This window comes from Panthera pardus, unplaced genomic scaffold (assembly GCF_024362965.1).
Source record: "Panthera pardus isolate Hobbes unplaced genomic scaffold, ASM2436296v1 HiC_scaffold_8, whole genome shotgun sequence".
NCBI lineage: Eukaryota > Metazoa > Chordata > Mammalia > Carnivora > Felidae > Panthera > Panthera pardus.
The window spans coordinates 40,608,315-40,636,225 of NW_026527013.1; the positions used below are offsets into that span (position 1 = coordinate 40,608,315).

Genomic DNA, 27,911 nt, shown 5'->3' on the forward strand with positions numbered 1-27,911 from the left:
TCATTGATTTCCGTATGGTATTCAGTTGATTCAGCAATCGATCCTACTGACTTGTGTTTAGCTAGACATTAATGAATAGATCAACATTGAATAAGGAGAATCAAAGGCAATAGGCCCTGTATTCATTCATTCATTCAATTACTATTTATTGAGTGTCTATTAAGTGCTAAAGTCACTAGTATGCTTTCGGAGATCCATGATAAATAAGATACAATCCCAAATTTCAAATAGAATACATTTTAATTGAGGAAATAAATATAAAATTACAATATGATAGGAGAAAAGTGTACTGGAGCTGTGTGTTCATTTCAAGGTCAATTTAAAAAGTCATAAATTGGGGGGCACCTGGGTGACTCAGTTGTTTGGGCATCTGACTTCGGCTCGGGTCATGATCTCACGGTTTGTGAGTTCCAGCCTCTTGTTGGGCTCTGTGCTGACAGCTCAGAGCCTGGAGCCTGCTTTGGATTCTGTGTCTCCTTCTATCTCTGCCCCTGCCCCACTTGTGCTTTGTCTCTCTCTGTCTCTCAAAAATAAATAAATGTAAAAAAAAAAAAAAAATTTTTTAAAAAGTCACAGCTTGGGGCACCTGGGTAACTCAATCGTTAAGTGTCCAACTCTTGATTTCCACTCAGGTCATGATCTTACAGTTGTGGGATCAAGCCCCACATCAAACTCCAAGCTGAGCATGAAGCCTGCTTAAGATTCTTTCTCCCTCTCTCTCTGACCCTCTCCACTGCTCGTGCATGCTTTCTCTGTCTGTTAAAATAAATAAGTAAACGTTTAAAAAATAAAAATAGGGGCTCCTGGGTGGCTCAGTCAGTTAAGCGTCCGTCTCTTGATTTCAGCTTATGTAATGATCTCACAGTTCATGAGTTCGAGCCCCACATCAAGCTCTGCACTGAGAGTGCGGAGCCCGCTTGGGATTCTGTGTGTGTCTCTCTCTCTGCCCCTCCCCCTCAAAAATAAATAAAGAACGTTAAAAAAAAAATTTAAATAAAAATAGGGGCACCTGGCTGGCTCAGTCTGTTGAGCATCCAACTTCAGCCCAGGTCAAGATCTCATCATTAGTGACTTTGAGCCCCATCAGACTCACTGCTGTCAGTGCAGAGCCTGCTTTGGATCCTCTGTCCCCCTCGCTCTCTCTCTGTCCCCCCTACCTGTCTCTCTCTCCCTCTCTCTCTCTCTCCCTCTCTCAAAAATAAAGAACCATTTAAAAAATAATAAAAATAAAAAGTCATAGCTAGCTAGTATTTAAAAAAATGAAATAGAATATCAGTGCATATTAATATTGTTTTACAAAATCACGTTTTAATTTCTTATATCTTTCATATATTTCTTATATGCGTATTCGGTTTCAATATAAAATGAATTTTTTACTTCCATTCTTGGTCAAAAATGTTTTGGAGTCTCTATGTTAGAGATGTATACAAAGTGTTAGGCAAGCCAATGAAAGAAGCAATAAATATCTAGCACAGCGTTGGGGGACACTCAACAAAGAAGGGACAACATTTGAGCAGAGTCTTAAGGGAATGATTAGGTGAAGGGCATGGCAAAGAGAAAGGGTAGCATGTGCAAAGGCCTAAAAGTGGGCACAGTAACAGCAAATGCCAGGAATTGTTGGAATTCTGTGTCAGAAGGAAAGAATGCCAGCAGGTGTCCCAGGGCAGAGAATGGGTGTAACAAGATGAGACCAAAAAGATAGTCTGGGGAGATACTACAAAGGATCTTTATGACATACTGGTAAGATTAGCTTTAGTCCCTGGGCTTGTGTTTCTCAAAGTGTGGTCCCAGAGATCACTTTTGTTAGACTCAACTTGGGCAGTAGTTCTGAAAATGTTGTTTCTGAACCAATAATATTGGTAGCATTGGTATTACCTGGGAAGTTGTTAGAAATATAGATCTTGGGCCTCACTCCAGATCTGCATCAGAAATTTTGGGGGTGAGGCCCAGACATCTGCAATTTTTTGTTTTATGTTTGTTTCGAGAGAGAGAGAAAGAGAGAGAACGCCTGCACATGTGAGTAGGGGGGAGGGGGAGGGAGGGAGGTGGGGGGGAAGAATCTTAAGCAGGCTCCATGCTCAGCACAGAGTCCAGCACGAGGACTGATCCCACGACCCTGGGATTGTGCCCTGAGCCAAAATCAAGAGCGGAATGTTCAACTGAGCCATTCATGGGACCCAGACAGCTGTATTTTAATAAGCCCTCCAGGTAGTTCTGATCAGCCTGAAATTTGAGCACCACTGATGTAGAAGTTTGCTAAAATGGGGATTCCTGGCTCCCCTGCTCCAGGCCTGCTAAATCACATTCTCTGGGGTAAGGACCCAGAATACCCATTTTTATCAAGCTCTCCTAGTGATTCTAATGTACTCTAAATTTTGAGAATAACAGGTCTAGGTGGAATGTCATCCGTTGGAGAATTTAGGATGCCAGAGGAAATGACAGGAACTAGGACATCACTAAAAGAATGTGCCGCTCTGAGCTCCTGGAAGAGAAGACTGGACAAGACACCACGGTGATTTTGACAAACATAAATTGAATCATGCCATTCCTTGCTTGAAACTTTCCGCTATCACCTTTTTTTTTTTAAGTTTATTTTCAGAGAGAGAGAGAGAGAGAGAGAGAGGAAGTGAGCTTAAGTGGAGGAGGGGCAGAGAGGGAGAAATAGAGAGAGAGAATCCCAAGCAGGCTCCATGTTGTCAGCACAGAGTCCCACACAGGCCCCTAAGCCACCAACTGTGAGATCATGACCTGAGCTGAAATCATGAGTCGGACGCTGAACCACCTGAGCCACCCAGGTGCCCCATCCACTATCTATCACCTTAAGATGACAACCAAACTGCTGAGGATGTCTTAGGAGGACCCACAGTGTCTGGCTTACCCCTCGCTGCCCTAGCTCTGTTCTCCAGTCACCCATGGTGCTCCAGCCGTCTTCCAGGTTCCTAGAGCACACCATGTCCTTTCCTTTCTCAAAGCCTTTGTCCCTTGTTTCCCCAGCTCTTCCCCAACATGGCTTAGGTCTCAACCCCAATGTCACCTCTCCAGAGACAACTTCCTCGATCATTCATCCAGACTGGCTTGCCCACATGGCCCTCATATCATATTATCCTGTTTATTTCCTTCACAGTGCTTACTACAGTCTACAATACCTGGGCTTTTATGTAATTGTCTATTTCCTTTACATTTCTCTGTCCTACTAGAATGTAAGATCCGTGACAACAAGGATCCTGTCTGCCTTGTTCACCACTGTCTCCACAGATCAGTGCCTAGTATAAAGCACACACTCAGGAAATATTCAGGCCCTACTTACTCCACCCCCTTGCACGTGGTAACACTATAAAATCCACATGCAATAAGGCAATTGCAAATGAGACATACCTGGTGACAAGCCACAAAACAGCCAGATCCAAGCAAGGGCAAGGTCATCATCCTAAGTGGGGAGTGTTCCCACAGGCTGAGGGTGCCTCGTGGAGACCAGCGAGGTTGGAGCAGCTTGAAGAAGGGCTTGAAAGCAGTGGTAGGAGATGAGGTCGGAGGGGTCAGGAGTGGCAGAGTGGCCCGCTGGAGGAACTGTGGTTTTTACTCTAAGGGAAATGAGGAGTAACTGAAGGGCTACTTGCAGAGTGGTGGGACATGATCTGATCTTATTAAAACGATCCTGGCTGTTGTGTTGAAAGCAAGGCCAGAAGGCAGGAGGGCTGGTGGAGGCTGGTGTCATAATACAGATGAGACACATGTAAGCACCTAATACATATCTGGAAAGACTTACAGCAAACTCATCATGCTTCCTATAGTTGTGGTAGGTATTGGGGGGGGGCAGAGGGTCCTACGAGACTTTTACTTGCCCTGTATTTTTTGAATTGTTTGATGAAACACTATTTACCTGCTATTCGAGGAATTAAAATTTACTGTTATTATTTTTATTATAAATACTAATATTTTTTACCACCCCTTCCACGAAAATTCAGTCTCAAGCCAGTTAAATGTGTCCAAGGAAAGAAGGAATCTACAAGGGCATGGGGGGAGGTAGCCTGGGGCATGGTGTCAGGGCCCAAGAGAGGTAAGATGGGCCACTCTTAAAGGGATTGGCAATGGTAACAGGTTGGTCACATACCAGGAGGACTTTTCCAATAAAAAAATATTTTGAGGACAGTGGCAGCAGGTTTTTACTGTTGGAGACTTGTACATATGGAAAGGGAGAAAACTAGAATGAGTCCCCAGTGTTGGGTTGGAATTGGAAGCTGTGAACTCTTGGTTCCAAATATATGCTGATATAGATAGATACAGAAATAAATGTGGATGTGTGTGTATGTGAATATATGTGTATATTCTCTAGCTCTGTCTGCTAATAGGGTCCAGGAGCAATAACTTATCAATGGCAACAAATATGCTAGCAGTCTTGTTTAGATTCCTAAATAGCACTAAAAGGAATCAGGATTTCTTAGAGAAATGACCAATTCCAGGTCTGAGGAAGGGAAGGGACTCACGATGAGCCCGGAATAGTGTTGTACCAGAAAATGAAGATGTCCTCCAAGAATGATGGGAACATGTTAGAAGAACACAGAAGCCAGCTGGATGAAGGTCCTACCGGCCAAGTCTAGAACAATTTAGGTATCAAAATAAATAGTTATAGTAATGAATTACGACCCATTAAATAGGAATCCATGAGTCCAAACTACTATAAGTTAAAAAAACAAATGTGAGGAGATGATGCTTCCCTTATGTTATATTGCCAACTAATAAATGTAAAGTGAATGATGGGATTAGAAACCCACCATTTGGCAACTCTCATAGTAATACTTAATTCAACCCAGAATGATCAATGGATATGAAAACTGAAGAGTGAAAGCTTAATGAGAAATGGGATATTTACAAAGCTTCAAAGTCCATTGCCACAAAGCACGCTTAATTACTATAGTTAGCTGAACAGTAGCCCCCTAAATAATATGTCCATGTCCTAATCCCTGGAACCTGTGATTGTTACCTTACTGGGAAAAAGGGTCTTTGCAGATGTAATTTAAGTATCTTGAGCTGAGGAGACCACCCTGGCTTATCTAGGTGGGCCTTAACTCCAAAAACCAATGTCCTTTTAAGAGTAAGGTCAAGGGAGATTTGACAGACAGATGAAGAGGCAAGTGACCACGGAGGCAAAAATTAGACTGATGCAGGCAGCTACGTGTCAGGGAATGCCAACAGTCAGCAGAGGAAGAGGTAAAGAATGGATTCACCCCTAGAGCCTCCAGGGGGTGTAGCCCTACTGACACCTTGGTCTCACATTCCTGGCCTCCGGAAATGTGAGAAAATACATTTCTGCTGGTATAAGCTACCCAGTTTGTGGTAACTTATTATAGCAGCTACAGTAAACTCACCCAATTCCAACGGGGAAAGGGCAATCTTAAAGAGGAGAAATCTGGCAAATACTACCTTAATCACATGATCCAAGTGAATGTTACATCATCAGTAATGAGACAAATTGAAATTGTGGGTCACCCACTAGGATGGAATGAGAAGACCCCAGTATCCCTTCTACGACATTCCTGACAGAGATGCATCACCTGAATCTAATCATGAAGAAATGTCACACAAACCCAAAATGAGAGACAGTCTACAATTGTAATCTTCAACAGGGTCAAGGCAATGGAAGTCTCCTCAGTCTGAAGGAGACAAAAGAGACCTCACAACTGAATGCAACAGGTGCTCCAGGACTAGATATTTCTCTTAGAAATGGACACACTGAGTCAACTGGTGTAACTTAAATAGGTTATGAGGATCGGACTGAGATAATCTATGACTGCTAACTTCCCGATCTTGATAGTATTGTGGTTATGAGCAGATGGCCTTGTAGGACTTGCATACTAAGGGGAATGTCATTTCAGGAGGCTTGGGGGAATGTGTTTGGCCACTTACACTCAAGGGCTTTTTTTTTTTTTTTTTTCAACATTTATTTTATTTTTGGGACAGAGAGAGACAGAGCATGAACGGGGGAGGGACAGAGAGAGAGGGAGACACAGAATCGGAAACAGGCTCCAGGCTCCGAGCCATCAGCCCAGAGCCCGACACGGGGCTCGAACTCACGGACCGTGAGATCGTGACCTGGCTGAAGTCGGACGCTTAACCGACTGCGCCACCCAGGCGCCCCACTCAAGGGCTTTTTAAAACACGGCCTTTGTGTTATACTTGCAACTTTTTTATGAGTCTGACTTTTTTTTCTTAACAAAAGGAAACAAAATTGCAAATGTTGTAATTCTTAATCTAAGTAACAATAGCTAACGTTGATTGAATCAGATCATTTGCTGGATTCTCACAGCAAACCTATGAGTGAGGTACTACTACTGTCTCCAATTTGGAGATGAGGAAGTTGGGGCATTTTGATATTAATCATTTACCAGAGTTCACACAGCTAGGACGTGATAAGCCAGGAATTGAACCCAGATCTATTTGATTGTTAGACCCTTTTCTTTTAACCAGTACACCATTCAATTTTATCATATTCAATTATTGAATATTTTATGTGTATAGATATTAAGAAGGGTTCTGTGGAGAAACAGAACCAAAAGGGTGTGTGTGTGTGTGTGTGTGTGTGTGTGTGTGTGTGTGTGTTTATTATAAGGAATTGGTTTACAATAATTTGTTATTATGGAGGCTGGAAAGCCGCAAGATCAGCAGGGTCAGTCTGCAGGCTGGAGACTCAGGAGAGCCAGTAGTTTAATTCCAGTTTGAGTCGGAAGGTCCGTGAGAGCCAATGGTGTAGTTCTAGTCCAAAGGCCAATAGACCTGAGACCCAGGAAAAGTCAGTGTTTCAGCTTGAATCTAAAGGCAGGAACAAAGCCAACAACCCAGTTACAGAGTCATTGGGCAGGAAGAATTTTCTCATACTTGGTGAGGTGGGCAGGAGGGAGGTATTAGCTTTAATTGGTTTATTCAGGCTTTCAAAGGATTGGATAAGACCCCCTCAAATTAGGGAGGGCAGTTTGCTTTAGTCTACTGATTTAAACGTGACTCTCATCCAAAAACACCTTGAATCATGTTTGACTGAGTATCTGGGCACTCTGTAACCCAGAGAAGTTGACATGCAAAATTAACCATCACAGTATATATACATATAATATATGAGAGACAGAGAAAGACAGAAAGAGAGAGAGAGAGAGAGAGAGAGAGAGAGAGAGAGAAAGACAGACACTAGGCTAAAAAGTGGACTTTGATAGCAAGAATTGATTAGCACCTATCCAGCCCCGCCTGAGGGAGAGAGCAAGGTGTGGTTTCTTGCACACGCTGGAAGACTGTACTCTCACATAGGATGGGATGGTGTTTCTAAACAACATGCACAGTCAGCATGAACTTTCTCTCAGATTACTCATTGGCTCAGGCTCTTGTGTGAGTTTGGTTAGGGTCAATCAGGCCCCTTGTTGTAGTCATTTCTTGTGGTCTCTGATCACTACTCCCCTCACCTCTCGGAATTCTTCATTGCCTGGCCCTGTTGCCCCACATTCATGGACAAAGCAATCAGGTTTACACCAGGAGACCCTGCTTTCCAGGCCACAGTTGAGAGGGCACTTGGCCCATGTTAGGTTGTGATTGAGAGATACTGGTTAGTTATCTTAGCAAGTCCTTGGAAATGAGAACACCTTTTTGTGAGCTTTCCTTGAAAAGCTTACAGACAAGAGAAGATAGTAGAAATGAACACACTGGCTGGGAGCCAGATGTTTTGGGTTCTGATGCTGTTTTGCCAGACTAGCTTTCTACACCTCAACTTTCCCATTTGTAAAATGTCAGGGTTGGAGAGGCCTTCTGAGATCCCGCCCTCTCTAACTTCCTGGGTGCTTATGTAAGACAATCCCAATCATGATGATAATAAAAATAGAAGTCACGTTAAGTGAGTGCTTACAAGTTCTCGGCACCGTGCTACATGTTTGATATTCACCATTTCACTCAAGTCTTGGGGTGGGGGGGAGTTTACAAACCCCCATTTTATAGGTGAAGCTCTGAGAGTTTAAATCACTAGCCCAAAGCCACACAGGAAGTAGTCGAGTTGGACTTTGAAACCAGGTGGCTACAATCCCGAAATTTTCATCTCTTTTTTGTGTGCATTGCTTCTTTTTAAGGTGGGTCAAGGACGAGCCTTGGGTTCAGGCAGGGAGGTATTTTTGTTATGATTATTAATAACACAGAGTGTGTTGGGTTTTTTGTTTTTTATGCGTACTCTGACCGCTGTGTGTATACACTCAATTCTCCCAGCACCTGTACAAGGTGGTCGGTACTAGTGCCATCCTCACGCGGGCGGGGAAAGTAAGGCTCAGAGAGGCTCTGTAAATTGCTCAATATCACACAGCTAGCAAAAGATAAGGACTCAAATCCTGGGAACTGGCCAGGAGCACCCCGCCGCGACCACTCTAGCTGGAACAGGGGCGCGGCGGGCCATCACCAGGGGAGAGGCGGGGCGGCGGGCGCCTGCCGGGTCTATGGGACAGCCCTGGCGGCCCGCCTCCGCCGCGCACGCGCTCTCGGGCTCGGCTCGGGGCGCGCGGCGGGCGCGAGGACGGCGGCAGGGAGCGTGCGCGCGGTGACGTGCCGGGCGCCATGTTGGAGGGCTGGTGGTAGCGGCTCGGGGAGGTGTTCGCTCTCTCTGTCTCGCTCTCTCGCTCGCTTCCCCCGGCTCCCTTCGGTGCCCCCCCCGGTCGCCTGCGTGCCGGAGTGTGTGCGAGGGAGGGGGAGGGCGTCGGGGGGGTGGGGGGAGGCGTTCCGGTCCCCGGGAGACCCGCGGAGGGAGGCGGAGGCTGCGAGGGACTCCGGGAAGCCATGGACGTCGAGAGGCTGCAGGAGGCGCTGAAAGGTGGGGGTAGCTGCCCCCTCTCCCTTCCTCTTTACCCTCCACAGCTCCTTCTCCTGTTTTTCTGGGCTGGGGGCTCCGAGGGGCCGGGCCTGGGGAGGGGGGGTTGCGCTTCCCCGGCTCCCATCCCCCTCCCACTTCCCCAGGGGCGGGGAGCCCTGTGGGCAGCTCCCTCCCACCCCGCTCTGGGCTTTGTGTCGGCCGCCGGCGTCTGGGCTGGGGGAGGGGAGCCGGGGAAGCTCTGGTAGGGGCCCCAGCCTCTCGCCGACCCCTCTGGGGTGAGGTCGTGGGCCCGCAGCCCCGTTCCAGGCAGGCTCCGTTCTCTGTCAGGCCCCCGTTCGCCAGGCGTCGGGCTAAGAGAAAAAGTAGAAGGTTTGGGGGGGGGGGGGGTGGCGGGGAGAGGGCGGTAGAGCAACTTTAAAGAGTCTCAGGAAGTCTTTTTCAGAGCTTCTGAAGTCATTCCTCCACGCGCCCTGATTCTAAGGTGGTCTACTTCCACGCAACAGGCTTGAGAACCGTGGTTCTCAAACTTCGAATACCGTGTGATTTCAGCATTTTCGGAATTATGAATTGACATCCAAAATCATTTGGGAACGGCTACGTTAGGTAGCTGCAGTTTCTTAAGACGCAGGTTTATGAACTTAACGTAGATAAACAGCTTGTGGAAGTTGGGGCCTGGGATTTGTATTTTAACTGGTTTCCCAGATAAATGTGATGTTGGTGTTCCTCCGGACCACACTTTGAGAAACACCACATTAAGGCTTTGTGGAGAGGTTGAGTGCCCCCTTTAGGGGGATTCTTGTTACGTGTGAGGAGACAAATGTTGGAACTAGAACTTTGGGAGTCAGAGGTAGCTAGTTGGTTGAGAGGCTGATTTTTTTTTTTTTTTTTTTTTAATTCTTAATATTTGAGGAAGGACTGGGAGGAAAGTTTGTTTTTGTAGTGCTTTGGAAATGGTTGATGGCCTTTGAGAAACACTGATAACTTTTCTTTTTTCCCTTATCTAGATTTTGAGAAGAGGGGAAAAAAGGAAGTTTGTCCTGTCCTGGATCAGTTTCTTTGTCATGTAGCCAAGACTGGAGAAACAATGTGAGTTGAAAACACGTATTAGTTGTTATGGTCCTGTGTATCATTCAGAATTGCTTAGGAAAGGGAAAAAACTGTATTTCAGAAGAAGTGAATAATACGTGTGTCCAAACTGTACAAGCTGCAGTTTATTAAAGCATTTGCTAAATGCATATACTTTAGTTGCTTTATGTATACTCTGTAATGAGTTTTAAAAATATGTTAAAATTTTCTTTCTATCTATGCTTTTGTACATTTAGAATTTATTAGTCTGAAGAGCTAGAGAAAAGAATGCCTATCCCGTCTGTTATGACCCTTTTGGCTATAACAAACAGACTTATTTCCAAAATTTTGTGGCTTTGATTCTGTCTCAAATTTTTTTGTTGGTGGTGGTATTTTCCAATATTGTCCTGTATCCAACCTTTTGTTGTCATATTTATATATTTGACTGTTTGAAGTGTCATTTCTATTTATTCTCTTGAGGACTTCTGGTGATTATCTGACAATTTCCAGATGCTACAGTTTTGACTGTCCTGTAAACTTTCTAGGATAGCTAACTTGTTACATATGCTCAGCATTTTATTAGGCTTGTTTCCAAATGTTGTGAATCTGAAACTTAAACTATGAAGTTTATTTTCAAAAGGATCCTTCCATCTCATTGTGTGTGTAGTTTATGTTGCAGGAGTTGTTTTCACCATCACCAAGTTAATTTGTAGAAAGTAGTGCAGATTTGTGACTTCCTTGTACTCTTCTCTTTGGGTAAGGGGTGGGGAGCAGGAAGGAGAGAGATTTCTTTGGGTGCAGTGTTAATAAGTGAGCGTTCTTTTGGCTCCCTTATGTCCTTTTTGTACAGTTTCTTTTGAGGCCTACTATAAGAGTGTAAGGTTTAGCAAGTGATAACTGCTTTCTTTGGCTTTATTAGCCAGTGTTCATTTCTCACAAGATTGGCTTGTGGCTCTAGTGTGTGTAGCCTTCTAATAACTAGCCTAATTTAGAAAGGAAAAAGATACTCTGATTGAGTGGTCATGTAGACAAACTGAATCTCTGTAGTGCTTTATTAAAATTATCATCAGCTTAAGAATCTGATGTATTCAATCTTACATTTTTATTTATTCCACTTAAAAAATGGAATCCTTTAGGGGAAAAATCATTTTTGCCTCTGAATTACTCTTAGAGCATCTTTTAAAAATTGATGGAACATAACTCACTGGTATTTATGTAGATAAGCTTAAAAATGACTAGATGCCAGGTCTCAAAAAGAAATTAATCCCTAAATGGTAAATACTCTGATTGCCACTGTCTTTTGAATTGTTAGTTGGTCCAAACTTATCTCTGTACAATATCAGGAGGAAAAGCTTTTTACTTTCAGAGTTTTGATACACAAGATTGTATCAAACTATTGGGAGATAAATACTTAAAACCTCTTCTCCTTATCAGGTCTGTACAAACTGTCTTCTCTTTTGATAACTTTCATTGGCTGTAAATGTGTAAATAGTTGAAAACTTCTGAAAGAAATGTTTTTTAATATCCTGTTTGGATCACCAGGTGGGTAGGAAAATTTAACCTGACTTTTGTGGATAACTATTTTGTCTTGATAGAGGTCTTAAAGTCCACCACCTTACTCCCTCTCCCCCCTCCAACCTTTTTACATTTACTAATAGTATTTTGTATTAAAATGGTGGTGTTAGATTTTTTATAGCATTTGGAAAATATTTTTAGAGTTACTAAAGCAGCTGGTGTTTACAAAGTTTTAGCCTTTGTTGCTTATCATGAGCATGCCTTAATTTTTTTTTTTTTTAATGTTTATTTTTGAGAGAGGGACAGACAGTGTGAGTGGGGGAAGGGCAGAGAGAGAGAGAGACACGGAATCTGAAGCAGGCTCCAGGCTCTGAGCTGTCAGCACAGAGCCGGATACTGGGTTCTAACAGGATCGGCAACGGCAAGATCGTGACCTGAGCTGAAGTCCGATGACACTTAACCCACTGAGCCACTCAGGTGCCTTTTAACTTTTGATTCTGAAATTGTTGCAAAGTTTCTGTCATTCATTTATTGTTAAATTGAGCTTTATGTAACTTCTAAGATTTTAACAAGAAAACGTAAAGAACAGCAGATCAGGTCTCTTTAGTGTTTTAGGATAGATAGGTTGCTTAAGATAAAAATTCCATAGTTCTGTTTTTATCTTCATTGATACGTTATAGTAACAAATTATTAACAAAAAAAATATTTGAACTTTGTTTATGGATGAAAATTAGTGACAACTTAGGCTGTTTATTTTTCATACAAAAAGAAAACAATTGATTTGTTTTCTAAACAATTTGATTTCTAAACAATTTAGAATTCGAAGTATAGGTTTTTACTGAGCAGGAGGATGTAGGAAAATTAGAGAGCCCTGGAACAATTTTGCTTTCTGGTCTATTAAAAATTACCTATAAACATCTAATATAGGAAGTTAGGAAAGATGCCAAGACATGGTGTACTAAACTGTTATGAATACAGAGATTATCTAAAACAATCACCAAATTTGTTGGTTTTGGCTACTTGAAAAAATTGTATTTATGTTGAAAATGGGACATTACCTTGAACAAAACTTTTCTGAAGGTAACAGTTTGTAACTTAATGCCAAGTATATATTATGTGTTGAATAAACAAACATATGTGGTGGGTTTCAATCATGAATTTAAACATTTGATGGGTTTCAGTTGTAGATTTAAACTTACTTGATAAACTTAGTTGCAGTTACTCTTTTTGGTGGGCATATTGTCCCATGTTCATCCTATGGGAGCTTCTTTAATTTGATTCCAGAGTCCTTTGACTTAATAGTATCCATAACTCCCTGGTATGATCTGAGCTCATTCCTGCCCAGACCTGGAATCAGCCATTTCTCAAGAAGCCATGCCTTCTTTTAGTGGGAAATGGTCTTTAAAGAGTACAAACTGGAGAGGAGAGCTGCTTATTATTACTGAGTTGGTCATTGTTTCAAGCCTCTTCAGTGGATAGAAGCTAATGAAATACTTGATGGTTCCAATTCAAAATCAGGACTACAGTGTTTTATTTCTTCCACAGTTTTGGTTCCAAGGACACAGGGGAAAAGTCTAATAATAATATCACCAATGTAATTATTGAGGACATTAAAAATATTTCATATCTCTTCCAGTTTGTAGCCCCCATTTAAGAAATTAGTTGTATCTACATTATCTGAACATGTAACAATTACAGAAGTCTCTCTTAACCATCACTTAATCTTTTATAGTGGCTCTATTTCAGATGCTCACCCTAGTCCTTAGGTCAATATCTTTAGTCAGTTTGGTTGTCTGGGGTTCGTTCTGTACTAGATTCTTTAGGCAGAGCTCATGGGAGCATTCCTGAATTCTTGTATATTTTTAAGAGTTTGTGCCCTTTGTTCTTGAAGGTCAGTTGGGTTGGAAATAAAATCATTGGTAGCGTAAATGTGTTAATTCCATTTTCCTGCAACTCAAAATTACTATCAAAAATCTGATGATAATCTAATTTTCTTTACCTTGTAAGTCATCTACACTTTTTGCCTAGATTCCCAAAGAATTTTTTTTTCTGTTAGGTGCAGTAATTTTTTTGGACTTTGTTTTAGTATTGGGCATTTTTGGGTCCGTAAACTCAGGTATGTGGTGTGCTCCTTCAATCTGTATTTTCAGATTTTTCATATCTTTTTTTTTTTTTTAATTTCAGGAAATCAAATTATGTCCTTTGGTTTTTGTTGTCCTCCCCGCCCCCCCCTTGTATTCTTATTTGTCAAATCATCTTGCATGTCTTCAGTATTTTGTCATTTTGTTGAATTCTTTTTCCTTATTCCTGTTTTTAAAAAAAACAGTTTTATTAAGGTATAATTTATATGCAGTAAACTTCATTTGTTGAAAATATGTAGTTTGCTAAATTTTGATACCCACATTCAAACAGTGACCACACTCAACATTGTGAACATATCCATTCATTACTCCTAGAAGTTGCCTCATGCCCCATTGTAATCTTTCTTCCCTGTGTATGCCTCCCCTGCCCTCAGGCAAGTAATGATTTACTTTCCATCACTTTAGATTAGTTTGCTTGTTCTAAATTGTATCTAAATGGAATCATACAGTTTGTATCCTTTGCCTTCTTTTACTCAACCGAGATCCAGGTTCGGATATTAGCAGCTCATTCCTTTTTGAGTAGTATTCATTATATTGATGCCCTACAGTTTTTTTTAATACAATCATTTGTGATGGACATTTGGATTATTTTCAGTTTTTTCTGTTACAAAAGCTGCTATGAACATTTGTGTACAAATCTGTATGTGGACATATGTGTTCTTTTGGATAAAAACCTAGGTGTGGAATGGCTGGATCATGTGGTGGATGTATGTTTAACTTCTTGAGAAATTGCCAAACTGTTTTCCAGAGTGATTGCACCAGTTTGTATTCCCAGCAGTACTTTGGGAGTTGAGTTCCAGTTCTCCACGTCCTTTCCAACATTTAGTATGGCCATTCTTTTTTGTGTTAGTCATTCTAATAGGCACATATTGCATAGTGGTTTTAATTTGTACTTCCCTAATGACTAATGATGTTGCATATCTTTTCATGTGTTTGCTGTATGTATATCATCTTTGGTAAATTGGTTCTTCAAATCTTGCCCATTTAAAAATTGAGTTGTTTTCTTACTGGTTTTTGAGAGTTCTTTATATGTTACAGATAAAAGACCTTTATCTGATATGATATGCAAATACTTGCTATAACAGTGTGGCTTTTCATTCTCTTGATAGTGTTTTTCAAAGTGAAATTTCTAATTTTTTTTGTTTTAAAGAATGAACTTTATTTTTATTATTATTTTGAGAGAGCCAGAGTGTGTAAGGGAGGGTCAAGGGAGGAGCAGATAACAGGGAGGAGGAGGGGGAGAGAGAGAGAGAGAGAGACAGACAGACAGACAGACACAGACAGACAGACAGACTGACAAGCAGGCTGCAGGTTCAGCATGAAGCCTGATGTGAGGCTTGATCCCACAAACGTGAGATCATGACCTGAGCTGAAATCAAGAGTCGGATGCTTAACTGAATGAGCCACCCAAGTGCTCCTGAAATTTCTAATTTAATTCTATTTCGATTTTTAAAAATACCTTCCTTTGAAGAACTCTTACTGCGTTACTACCTCTTAGGTTCTTTTGTTCTCATGTACTTTCTAGTTTATTTCCTGAAGTAATTTTTAAGTTTCTACCTAATTGGTTTCCGAATTCTATTGCTTCATTTTCTGAGTTTCTCTAATTCTGACTTATATCATTTTGTAAGTGTCTTTAGCTCATTTATAAATATTATACAGAATTTGTTTGTTTTTGTATGAGTCTTTGTGGATTCCTCTCATTGTCTGTAGGGACGTTTGTTCTCCTTACTCTCTTTTTTTTCCCTTATAATCACCTTGTACAGGATTTAACCTTAATATTTTTCTCTTGTACTCTTTTACGTGAAATAAGTTTTCCTGACCCTTGAGAACGAGATAGGGCTCAGTAGCATTCCTAACTTGGAGCTCTCTTGTTGTTTGTAGTGTTTAAGAACATGGAGCTTGCTTTCTGAAATTTCCAGCTTCCCTTTTCCAATTTCTGCTTTATTTGGATCCTGTCTTTCCTTCATCTTTATTGTCGTCTTCTTATACTGGGGTCATCTCTGAATGGGAGCTCTGGTTGGTCATTTTTAAGAGCACATGGGAGCAAGACTGCTGCTGTCCTTCAGCTCTCATTGTGGGTCCCTTCTGTTTTCTCTGCGGTGGAGTGGGCAAAACCCTTTTCAGTTTCAGCTGCTGTTCTCAGATTGGCGTATCATGATTTCTAGTGAATGCTTGTTGGCTGTTTTGTGGTTCTGTTCCTAGGCCCTTCAGGTACACCATGACTTGTTTCTGCTTTCTCTTCCTCGGAACCTGATACGATCATGTGACTGTCATTTTTCTCACCTGTTTTACTCTTTGGGGTTTGAGAAATTGACTACTTGGTCAGCTAGGTTTTTTTTGTTTTCCAGCTAGTTTTATTATAAGTTCATTTTTGTAACTTTATTTTTGTTAATTGGCTTTTCGCTTTGTGTCTAGTTAAGTCTGATAGAGTTTTGGAGACATGGAAAACTGTAGCAGCACTGTTACCCTCTCATAATTACACTTCCTCTGAAAACTGTTACTAGTATTGTCAAGTATAAAATGGGAATAATAGTAGCATCTCCTAGTATAAGTAGTTAATACAGGGAAAACTTAGCACACTGTGTGACTAAATGCTCAATAAATAGTCGTCATTCCTGTGTTGACACTGCTTATGTTGAGTCTGCTTTGTCCCCCTACCCCCTCCCTGAAATTTCAAGTTCTCTGTGTTGAGCGATTTTGACATATGATTAGGAAAATAAAAGTTAAGTTGCTTAAAAGTAGTTATCAACAACTAATTATTGAAAACAATTGAATTATAAAATCTTACATTGAAAATAAAATCTGCATTATTGAAAATCTCCTTATGAATGAGGCTGTTAGATCTTTCTTCTGTGAGTTTCTTAAAGGAGGAGATTTTGTTTTGTCAGCATAGTTTCTAAAATGTCATTCTCCTATACTGCCTTCTTGATTTTTGCCACATCTTTCTAACTTCTGTATAATTAACACTCTTCTCTATGTTGGCTTGCTTTTTTTCAGATTTAAGTTTTATTAAGTAATCATGACCCCAAGATCAAGAGTTGCATGTTCTTCCAAATGAGCCAGCCAGGCGCCTCTTTTCAGATTTTTTTGAAAATAGAAAAATATTACAGAAGTTAAGCACTCATTTTGCCCTTCCCCATAAATATATCACTATGTTAATTTTATTCCCCTTGTAAGAAACAAGATCTGAAACCACTGGTTTGTTGCATTAGTTCTGTCTTTTAAAGTTTCTTTAAAATCTGTAAGTACTAAAATACATACCTAATATGAGTTTTCCATGTGCCACCTAAAGTCCTCATGTACCACCGTCACAGTGGTACACAGGAGGCACAGTAGATTTTCAATAAATATTAGTTAAGTGAATGCTCTTTTTGTTTCAAATATTACAATAACTGCAGTGATTAAGGTATGAACATGAATAAAATTATAGTCATTTTCATTTCTTTCATCACATCATGCTGTAATCTGGATGTGTCTTCTACACTGCACAAAATTTATTGATTGGTGCATTGGAAGATAGACCTGTCACCTTTGTTTTTTGAGTAAAGTTAACTTCAAATCTTCAATCTCTTTGGTGTGCAAGTGAGCTCATATTTTCCATGTTAAGATTTTTATTAGTAGTTGGCCAGTCCCATAATTTCATGAGAGTTAGCATGTGGTAATATCATTCTTGGAAGAAACATGGCTTGAGTTCTGAATTCAGCTTGGCGATTTCTCTGTGTGAATTTGGGCACATTATTTGTGAGCTTGTTCCTCATTTGAAGAATGGAGCTTATACTCTATAGTTGTCTCAGCTCTTGTGAGGACTCAAATAAATGAAAGTATGTAGCTATAAATACTAACATTTGGGAGTAAAAATTAGAATTGTCTGTATGTTGGGCATAAATTCAATGATTTGGGCTTAAGAAACAAGCCTGAGGTACTTTATCCCGTGGAAGGAGCTCTGGTTTGAGTCAGGAGAACACCCAACACCTGGGTTTGAATTCCTGCCTCTACCCGTTAGTCTGTGGCTCAGGCTGACTTCTCTGTGCCCTAATTTCCTCATCTGTAAAATATGAGTAATAAAATCTATCTCAAGGTGTGTTGTGGGGATTCAGTGGCTTTATACATCTAAAGTTTTTGATACAATGACTGGCACACAATGACAGCCCCCTGCCACCGCCATCCTTTAAATGGAAGCTGCTGTAACTATTTTACTTACCATTATTTAAATCATCTAAGTTATTAAGGGACACAATTTGCTCTGATACAGACTGAGGGGCTTGTAATAGATGACCTCCAAGGTTCCTCCCAGCTTGAAAAGCTTATAGGAGCCTGTTGAGGCAGTAGTTATGTAGTTATCTGGGGGTGGTATTGCAGCAATAATGATTAAGGGTGGAAATAGGGCACAGTGATAGTCGTTGAAGTTAAAAATACCTGCTAATGGTGAAAGATGTTAACTGTTGGGAGTATGTTGCAGAGGTGAATGGTTTCCAGACCAAAAAAAAAAAAAATGGAGAATTGGTTTTGTATACTTAGATGAGAAACATCAGTCATTGTTACCACTTAATTTATTAGAGCCACAAAGAGGTTCGTTCACAGAATGCCATTCATAGTGTACCCTGTATACATGTGTGGTTTTTATCTATATCCAGAGATCCTCTCTGCTTGCCAATTAATGCATGAGTTCAAAATGCTGATGGTCTATTACTGGAAGTTTGTGAAAAACTTCATGCTGCTTCAGAACATCTTATTAATAAGAAATTAAGGAATTTATGATCTGGAATTTACTGTGCTTTCCCTCTGTTTTGTGGACTTTAGATCTTTTACCTTAATGATATAGGAGTTTGTCATTGAGGTGAATGAGTGTGTCTGTCTGCCTCCCTCTGCTGTCTTTATCTTTTCTTTCTATACCAAAATCAAGTTTCAGTATCCGTAGCAAAAACAGACAAAAAACCAACCGATACACGTATTCAGTGACTAAAACAGTATAGACAGTTGAGGAGGAGAACGTTGGCTGTTATTTCATTTAATACATATGTGCGTGAAAGAATTTTACTTTAAAAATAACCAATGAGGGGCACCTGGGTGCCTCAGTCTGTTAAGCGTTCAATTTCGGTTCAGGTCATGATCTCACGGTTTGTGAGTTCAAGCCCCACACTGGGGTTCTGCGCTTAGAGTTCAGAGCCTGGTTGGGATTCTCTCTCCCTCTGTCTCTCTGCCCATTCCCCACTTGCGCTCTCTCTATCTCAGAATCAGTAAATAAAAATATTTTTTTAAAAAGTACACTTAAGGGGCACCTGGGTGGCTCAGTCGGTTGAGCGTCCGACTTCAGCTCAGGTCATGATCTCGCAGTCTGTGGGTTCGGGCCCCGCGTGGGGGCTCTGTGCTGACAGCTCAGAGCCTGGAGCCTGCTTCAAATTCTGTGTCTCCCTCTCTCTCTGCTCCTCCCCTGCTCATGCTCTGTCTCTCTCTCTCTCTCTCTCCCTCAAAAATAAACATTAAAAAAATTTTTAAAAAATTTTTTAATACTCATTTTTGAGGGAGAGAGAAAGAATGTGAGTGGGGGAGGGTGGAGCAGAGAGAGAGAAAGGGAGACAGAATCCTAAGCAGGCTCCAGGCTCTGAGCTGTAAGCATAGAGCCCGGTGTGGGGCTCCAATGAGCCGAAGTTGGATGCTTAACTGACTGAGCTACCCAGGTGCCCCTATTTTTGATCCTTCTAAAGTGTTATTCTCCTTTTGTTACTTGCATGTGGTGCTTCTCAGTACTCCTACATAGAATCTTTGATTTTAAAATCGTGAACCTGAAACTGGGATTTATAAGGGACTAGAATTTTCACTTCTGTTTTGGGTTAAAGTTCTTTTATCTGCTTAAAAGGCAAACTTGTAGTAAACATTTATTTTGTGCCAGACACTGTCAAATATTTCATATGTCTATCTTAATTTGATCTTTACAACTACTGTCTGAAGTAGGTATCTCTGCTTTTTAAAAGATGATACTGGGGTGCTCAGTTGAGCATCCAACTCTTGATTTCAGCTCAGGTCATGATTTTGAGGCCCTGAGATCCAAGGGCTGGGTGTGGAGCCTGCTTGAAATTCTCTCTGCCCCTCCCCTGCTTTCTGTCCTCTCTGTCTTTGGCTGTCTCTAAATAAATAAACATTTTTTAAAAAAGAGGGTACCAAGGGTGCCTGGATGGCTCAGTTGGTTGAGCATCTAAATATTTCAGCTTAGGTCACTATCCCGGGGATCAAGTTGAGCATAGAGCCTGCTTAACATATTTTATCTCTCTCCCTCCCTCCCTGCTCTCGAGAGGCTAGCTTGCTCTATCTCTGCCTCATATAAATTAAAAAATAAAAGAGGATTCTGAGGCTTAGAGAACTTGAAAGTTTTAAGGTTGTGCATCTGGTGAGTGACAGAATTGGAATTTAACTCAGGCATACCATACCGACTTTAGGTTCTCTCATAACTCTTACTTTTTTATACCCCTTGTCCCTTGTGCATGGATGGCTCAGTTGGTTGAGCGTCTAAATCTTCATTGTTGTCTTCACATCTTTCCTCTTTACTGAAGAAATCTGAGAATCTTTTTAAAATCATTAGAATTTGAAACTATGCTTTTGATAGGAATCTGTTACTAATTATTTCTGACATTTTCTTGCTGCTTATCTAATCCTGATCTGAGGCACCTGTCCTGCTTTCCCTGCATTGTAGCATACTAGAGTGTGATCTTCTAAGCCCTGAGACCATGGATAGTTGCCTGGTAATTGTGGCAAGAATGGTGAGGTTGGGTGTGGTAGTTTGGGACTTAAGAAAATCAAAATCTATGTCAAGAGCGTCAGTAAGGTAAAGAAGTATATATTTGATATACCCTTAACATGTGTAAGTTAGACTGTTTCCAGTAACTTCAAAAGTTGAAAACTTGTAGTAATTATAATTTTGCAGAGGTGTAAATTTGAAGCATATAGGTAATGTGATTGATGTATATTTAAATTGGAAGTATGAGCCTAATTTTCTTTTTAATGTATGCATTTTGGATTTGTTATTCTTAGTCAACCAAAAATATTAACCTTGCAGGTTAGGTGGTAATATTTTCATTTACTGGTGATGAAACTGGAAAAAAATATGCTGTAGAAGAATTTGAAATTTGAGAAGTATAAGAGCTGTTACAAGTGCATTTGTAGTGTGCGCTATTGGGTATCTCATAGAAGGAGGGTGAGAGCTTTTTTTTTTAACTGATGAAATATTTCTATTCAGAATTGTATGTTGTAAATTTTATATTTTGGAAGTTGTCTTATTTTGGTCTTATTTTAGGGATATTGTCCACGGTGACTGCAGGGTGACTTTTGAGATTATGGCTGTTCTGTCTCAAAGTGGTTCTTTAAAAAAAAAAAAAAAATTATTTTTTAAACATTTATTCATTTTTGAGACATGGAGCATAATTTAGGGAGGGGCAGAGAGAGAAGGAGACAGAGAATCTGAAGCAGGCTCCAGGCTCTGAGCTGTTAGCACAGAGCCTAACATGGGGATTGAACTCACAGACTGCAAAGTCATGACCTGAGCTGAAGTCCAATGCTTACCTGACTGAGTCACCCAGGCGCCCCATCAAAGTGGTTCTTTATCTGGAGACAGGTCCAACTTTTCTAGGGATTTTGAACAATAGGATATTTCTGCAAGGAGTAATCTTAAATGGGGGTAGAATGTGGCCCAGTTTTCTTTTTTCCCCAATTAAGTATTGTTAGTGAATTCAGGGTTTTCCTGGGCATGAGCTGTTGTTGTAAGACAAGTAGTCTTTCTCTTCCTCCTATATAGATATTGATAACTCTCTTGTCTTGCCCTGTTTATATTAGAGGGTTCATGAGGACACCTGTCACTGTATCTGGTTTTTTTTGTAAATATTGTCTGTGGTATTTGATTTTGCTTTCTTAGTTGTTAGAGGATATGACAGAAATCAATGCCACAGTCAGGATGTGGCCACTTTAAAAATTATTTTCTGGCAAAATTTAGATGAGTGAATAGGTGGTAAATTTTAAATACTTAAAACTTTCAGTCTTTCATATTTTAAGTATCTTAATATGGAGACTATCATCATGCTGTTCTGTTCCTGTTCCCGTTCCCATTTTAGTTAAGGAGAAAGTGAGAATAACTGCATATTGAGTTGAATGGATCACATGAATTAAATACTTATTGTCTCCATACTGTAAAAAAAAAGTCAGGTACACAGATTATGGAAATCAGTACTGCTTTAGATAAGCCTGTCTCATTAAAAATTTTTTTATTCAAAGCACTAACAATAAGAAAAAAATCAAACTGTACCTTTAACCCACTTCTTCTATATTAACAGAATTTTTCTATGTTATATAAATGTATGTGTTGATTCTTTAAAAAAAACCACCTAATATCAAACATCTGCAGTTTGCAGAATACTTGCTGTATTGGCTGTCTTTTCTTATCAAAACACTTAAGTCTACCTTATTGTTTTTATGGGTTGCATACTAGTACTTTGTTTGGGGTATACTGTAATTAATTCAACCTGCCCTTCTTTGATGATTCTTTAGGTTGTTTATATTTACAGACAATTCAAACAGTGTTTAAGTGAGCATATTTATGCTGGCACAGATGCAAGAATGGGATCTATAGGTTGAAGTCTGTATTATTATTTTGACAGGTATTGCCAGTTGGCCTTCCCAAAAATTTTTTCAACCTATGCTTATACCAACAGGGTGTGCAAATTATCTCTCTACCGCAGACAGCACTGAGCATTACTAGGCTTTTAAATATGAAAATCTGATAGATAAAAAATAGTATCTAACTTTAACTTGTTTTATTTTGTGTCTGCATCTTTCCATTTGTTATCATTTATAGTTTCTGTCCTCATTTATGAAGTTATGATTTGGTTTTCAGATTTTTATTGATAAAAATGGTAAGTATCCTGATAAAGTTGATTCTAAATAATGATACTTTTAAAGTTTATGTATTTTGAGAGAGAGAGAGAGAAAGTACACATGCTGGTTGGGGTAGAACAGAGAGAGTCCCAAGCAGGCTGTCTGCTGTCAGTGTGACGCCCAACACGGGGCTAGAACTCACACACTGGAACCACGAGCTCATGACCTGAGCTGAAATCAAGAGTCAGATGCTTAACCGACTGAGCCACCCAGGTGACCCTAAATAATTATACATTTTATTGTGTTAGGAATAATTTGAGTTTAAGAGTCTCAAGCAGCAAGTTGTTTTAAAAAGATGGTCATGGGGGTGCCTGGGTGGCGCAGTCGGTTAAGCGTCCGACTTCAGCCAGGTCACGATCTCGCGGTCCGTGAGTTCGAGCCCCGCGTCAGGCTCTGGGCTGATGGCTCGGAGCCTGGAGCCTGTTTCCGATTCTGTGTCTCCCTCTCTCTCTGCCCCTCCCCCGTTCATGCTCTGTCTCTCTCTGTCCCAAAAATAAATAAAAAATGTTGAAAAAAAAAATTAAAAAAAAAAAATAAAAAGATGGTCATGACTGTATAGCAAAGAATAGTCTTTGTTATGGTTGGTGGATTGAATTGTTATTTCTGGTGTTTGTCTTATTAGTTACACTCTCTAGACAAGTAGTCATATTTATCAGTAACAGTGACTTCAAATATATAGTCTGAGCAGTGTCTTCAATTTAAATGACTGTGTTTGAAATTTTGTCCTTATAAAAGAAATTTTTTTTCACAGTATGGTTCTCGCCTGTTTCTTTGTGAATTGGCCAAAACAAACCACTTAGCTTAAGGGAAAAAAAACTTATATTCTGCTCTTAGGTTGACTGAATACTGAGGGCATTCTGAGATCTCAAATGTCAGTCATACTCAAGCAGAAAGAATGAAATTATTTCTCACAAAAATGGACATGTCTTAAGATTGTTCCTACTACCTTAAGTTTAGTTTTGAATGAATACATACTTTTTTTAAATGTAAGTAAAATATTTAATCTTACCTGTGGTGTTTAAGCTTATAGGATTTTGCAATAATTAGAAGTAAAAGTAATTGCAGATGTTTGAGATTTTGAGATGTGGGCTTTTTCTTTGAATTTGCATTTAATTCTATAATATATGTCTTCACTTACCTTTTTAAAAATATACATCAGTTGTTCTTAGCCTACCATGATAATGACTGGAGACATTTTTGGTTGTTACTAGTGGGGGAATGCTACTGGCACGGAATGAGTAGTGGCCAAGGTTGCTGCTGAAGATAACTCCCAACAACAAAGTATTATCAGATCCAAAATGTCAATGATGCTGAGATTGAAAGATTCTGCTTCATAGGAAATAGCATACATCAAACTTTAAAATGTGTCTTAGGGGCACCTGGGTGGCTCAGTCGTTTGAGCGTCCGACTTCAACACAGGTCATGATCTGGTGGTTCATGAGTTCGAGCCTCGCTTTGGGCCCTGTGCTGACAGCTCAGAGCCTGGGGTCTGTTTTGGATCTGTGTTTCCTTCTCTCTCTGCCCTTACCCTGCTCATACTCTGCTGTCTGTCTCTCTCTCAAAACTAAATAAATAGTTTTAAAAAATTGTTTTTAATGTGTTTTATAGTTCTTTCACCTGTAAAATAAAAACAATGGTGGGTAGGATCAAGATGTTTAACCAAAGCTTCTAGCTTTACCTTTCAGAATTCTGTTTGAGAAACTTCATAAACTTTAATTTGAGAAGTAGATACTACTTGAGAAAGAGTTATAATCTAATTATTAAAGTGTTATCTTTTTTGATGTTCAGTAGATGGAAATCTTAAAAGTTTTGTCTTTAATCAAATGTTGCCTAGAAAATTCTGTTTCTCCTTTACTCTCAGCCTCAAAACACTTCTGACACTATGTGTGTGGGCTTTCTTCTCCACACCGAGCAATTCTGTGACACCGCGGAGTGTCCTACAATTCAATTCAGTTCAGACTCTCTCTCCCGTTTCAGATGGCAATCAACATTCAGCTTGTTACCCATGCTTCTGAGTAGCAGGCTAAACAGAGGTTTTCATGGCTTGCTCCTTGGGTTCCATTAATGCACTAGAGTGGCTGCTCACAGAATTCAAAAAAACTGTTTACTTAACTAGATGACCAGTTTATTACACTGGGTATTGAAGGATACAAATGAACAGCCAGATGAAGAGATACAGTGGGCGAAGTCCAGCAGGGTCCTGAACATAGAAGCTTCTGTCCCCATGGAGTGTGGGGTGCATCACCCTCCCAGCATGTGGATGCATTCTTGTTCATGATTCTGGAAGCTCTTTGAATCCATAGTTTGTAGGTTTTTATGGAGGCTCCATAATGTAGACCTGATTGATTATTCACTCCACTTCTAGCCCCTTTCCCCTCTCTGGATAATAGGGAGGGGGCAGTGCTGAAAGTTCCCAGCTTCTTTTTTTTTTTTTTGAAAGTTCCCAACTTCTAATCCCAACTTGGTCTTTGTGATGACACACCCCCAACCAGGTGCCCACCAAGATTACCTTAGCTGTTTCAGGCGCCTGGGTGGCTCAGTTGGTTAAGTGTCCAATTTTGGCTCAGACCATGATCGTTAGTTGGTGAGTTCAAGCCCCACACTCAGCTTTATGCTTACTTACAGTTCAGAGCCTGGATCCTGCTTCAGATGCTGTGTCTCCCTCTCTCTTTCTCTGCCCTTCCCCTGCTCATGTTCTCTCTCCCTCAAGAATAAATAAATGTTAAAAATTTTTAACAGAACAAAAACGGTTTCTGTTATTCAGGAAATTCTGAAGATTTTAGGAGCTCTATATTGGGAACTGGGGCAAAAGACTAAATAGTAGAACAAAAGATTGTCCTAATACCCCTATTTTCAAGGGTTTTAGGAGCTCTGTTAGGAATTAGGGGCGGAGACCTATATAAATTTCACAAATACATCCATTAGCTTCATGGGACTCATATACATAGGGGAGAGAGAAGCTTTAATTCCTCACTTCATTAAAAGGGTACCGTACTGGCTTTGTGTGTGTGTGTGTGTGTTTTTTTTTATTAATTTTTTTTTTTTTAATGTTTTTATTTAGTTTTGAGACAGAGAGCATGAGCGGGGAAGGGGCAGAGAGAGAGGGAGACGCAGAATCTGAAGCAGGCTCCAGCTCTGAGCTGTCAGCACAGAGCCCGATGCGGGGCTCGAACTCACAGACTGTGAGATCGTGTGACCTGAGCTGAAGTCGGACGCTTAACCAACTGAGCCATCCAGGCGCCCCTGGCTTTGTGTGTTAACATTAGCTACTCTGTATATACCTTGAGAGGGTAGGGTTAGGTACATTGAATCAGAAAGGGGTAAGTGAAAGGTAAATTATTTGTCATCTTTCAAATTTAACTGCACATTAAAGTGAGGCCTATGTTCGTTATACATGCATTTCATAAACAAGCTGACAAGATCATAGCAGCAGCTGGAAGTACAAAGTGAAGAGGCCTACTAAACCTGCATATTTTAATGTAATTACTAATACTTCATTAAATACAGTACAAATGGTAAACTGGATGGAACACCGGATGAACAGATGTAGACCAGGACTCTTCTAACTAGGATGTATGGTCATTCTCCATTGTTCCCTTTGAAGTCACCCTTCTTAGCATTACTAGTTAATATCATTCCTTCTTTATCATTCTTTCATTGAGGCAAATCCTGTCTTATTCTTTAAAATTCTTTATTGATTTGGGTTCATCTTACCTTTTCAGTCTTTTGCCACCATTTGTAACTTCTCCAAATTATTTGCATTTCACTGAATATGCAGTGCTCTCTTTTGCTAGTAGTATTAAATTCTAATAGCATCTTTCTGTTGGTTGCCTCTGTTCTTCCTCGTGGCATGACCTCCACTTGTCTTTTAACATTGTTCAGATAGCTCAATTCAAATACATAGCAATCTGCTGAAAAGCTTTTCTCAGATTCCTTTTTCTTAATAGAAACTACCGTATTTCTGACATGCATTGATCACGTTTCTGTTGTAGCTGTTTGCTTACTAATCTGTTTATACTTGTGGTTCCCCAAGTGTTGAGGGGGCTGAAATTCCCTTTCTGAGAATGTGGCACGAAATAGGAGCTGGATTAAATATGTAAATGGAAGAAAAATCAAAATGGTGTCTTCTTCTGTTCAATATTTTAACTTGAGAAAATAATAGAAACTATTGTTTCCAAATCGTAAGGTTTGTGTATGTAAGAGAGAGAAGCTTGCTTTCTCTTTCCTTTTAATTTTCCCTATGTCTAGATTCTATTTATCCTTTGTCACCTTTGCTTGTGTCTAAGCCTTCCCAGGTTTTCAAAAAAGATAGTAACTTTGCTGTTATAAATTCTCCATTTACCATTTTCTGCTGTGTATTACGGATATATTAATACAGATATTATTTCTCCTGGCTAGCTAGGTAGGCTCTTTAGAGATCATAATTTGGTTTTTGATCTTTATATCCTTCTGTGTCATATGTCACTGTGTCTTCAGTAATAGACTTGCTGTCTTATTTTGGGTTATGAGAACAAAATATCATAGATCACATGGCTTCAATAACAAATTATTTTCTCATAGTTATGGAGTCTGGATATCTGAGATCAAGGTGCCAGCATATTTGGGCTTCGGTTGAGGGCTGTCTTCTGGCTTGCAGAAGGCCACCTTCTTGCTTTGTCCTCAGATGCACTGTGGGAAGAGAGGATAAGGGAGGCGTAATAGCTTGCTGTTCCCCCCTCCCGTCCCCTTCCCCATCATTAGGGTCGCATCCTCACGGTTTCATCTATACCTAATTGCCTCCCAAAGACCTTATCTCTAAATACTGTAAGTTTATATGTTAGGGTTTCAACATAAAAATTTTGGGTGAACACATTCAGTCCATAACATTTGCAACTGATTTGTGCAATTAGTGCATCTTTCTGTTTTTATATCTACTGATTGAATTCAGGTGTGGATTGTTTTATAGAGATACATTCTTGAAGTTTTTGAATTTTCTTTCAGTTTTGTGAAGTAAATGTTTTAGGTACATTCTCTTTAAAGGAAAATGGGAAAGAGAAGGGACTGGGATTTATTGAAAACATACTATGTGATAATCCATACTGTGTGACATTCTGTATAAGATATGCTGGTGTGAAATTCACTGAATGCAAAAGTTCTTTTGTTATTTTTTCACCACTTAGTTTTTGTGTAATTTCTGATTGTGCATTTTTTGTTTAGTGTTCCTTCATTCCTTAACATCTCTGTGAGATGTTACTTAAGTCAGCAAATACTCAACATATAATCTGTGCTAGGTACTGTGCTAGTTGCTGGGAATGCATTAGTGAGCAAACAAACCACAGTTGCTTATGTTTATTATTTTGGCAGTAAAGTATTATATTCATATGATACTTTGCTTGTTGCTTTTATCAGCATTCCCGTGTATCAAGTACGTTAACTTCATTTTTAAAGTTAGGACAGGTGGAAAC

The 27,911-nt window shown here is 40.0% G+C and overlaps 1 protein-coding gene across 1 annotated transcript in view; it reads left to right on the forward strand.

The window, feature by feature from the left end:
• The first annotated feature begins 8,556 nt into the window (after nt 1-8,556).
• PPP4R2 (protein phosphatase 4 regulatory subunit 2) overlaps nt 8,557-27,911 on the forward strand; it is a 53,214-nt gene continuing 33,859 nt past the window's right edge. The window contains exons 1-2 of the mRNA XM_019428448.2: nt 8,557-8,827; nt 9,832-9,913. Of these exons, the coding sequence (XP_019283993.1) occupies nt 8,794-8,827; nt 9,832-9,913 (116 nt within the window). The 5' untranslated portion in view covers nt 8,557-8,793. The remainder of the gene's footprint in view (nt 8,828-9,831; nt 9,914-27,911) is intronic.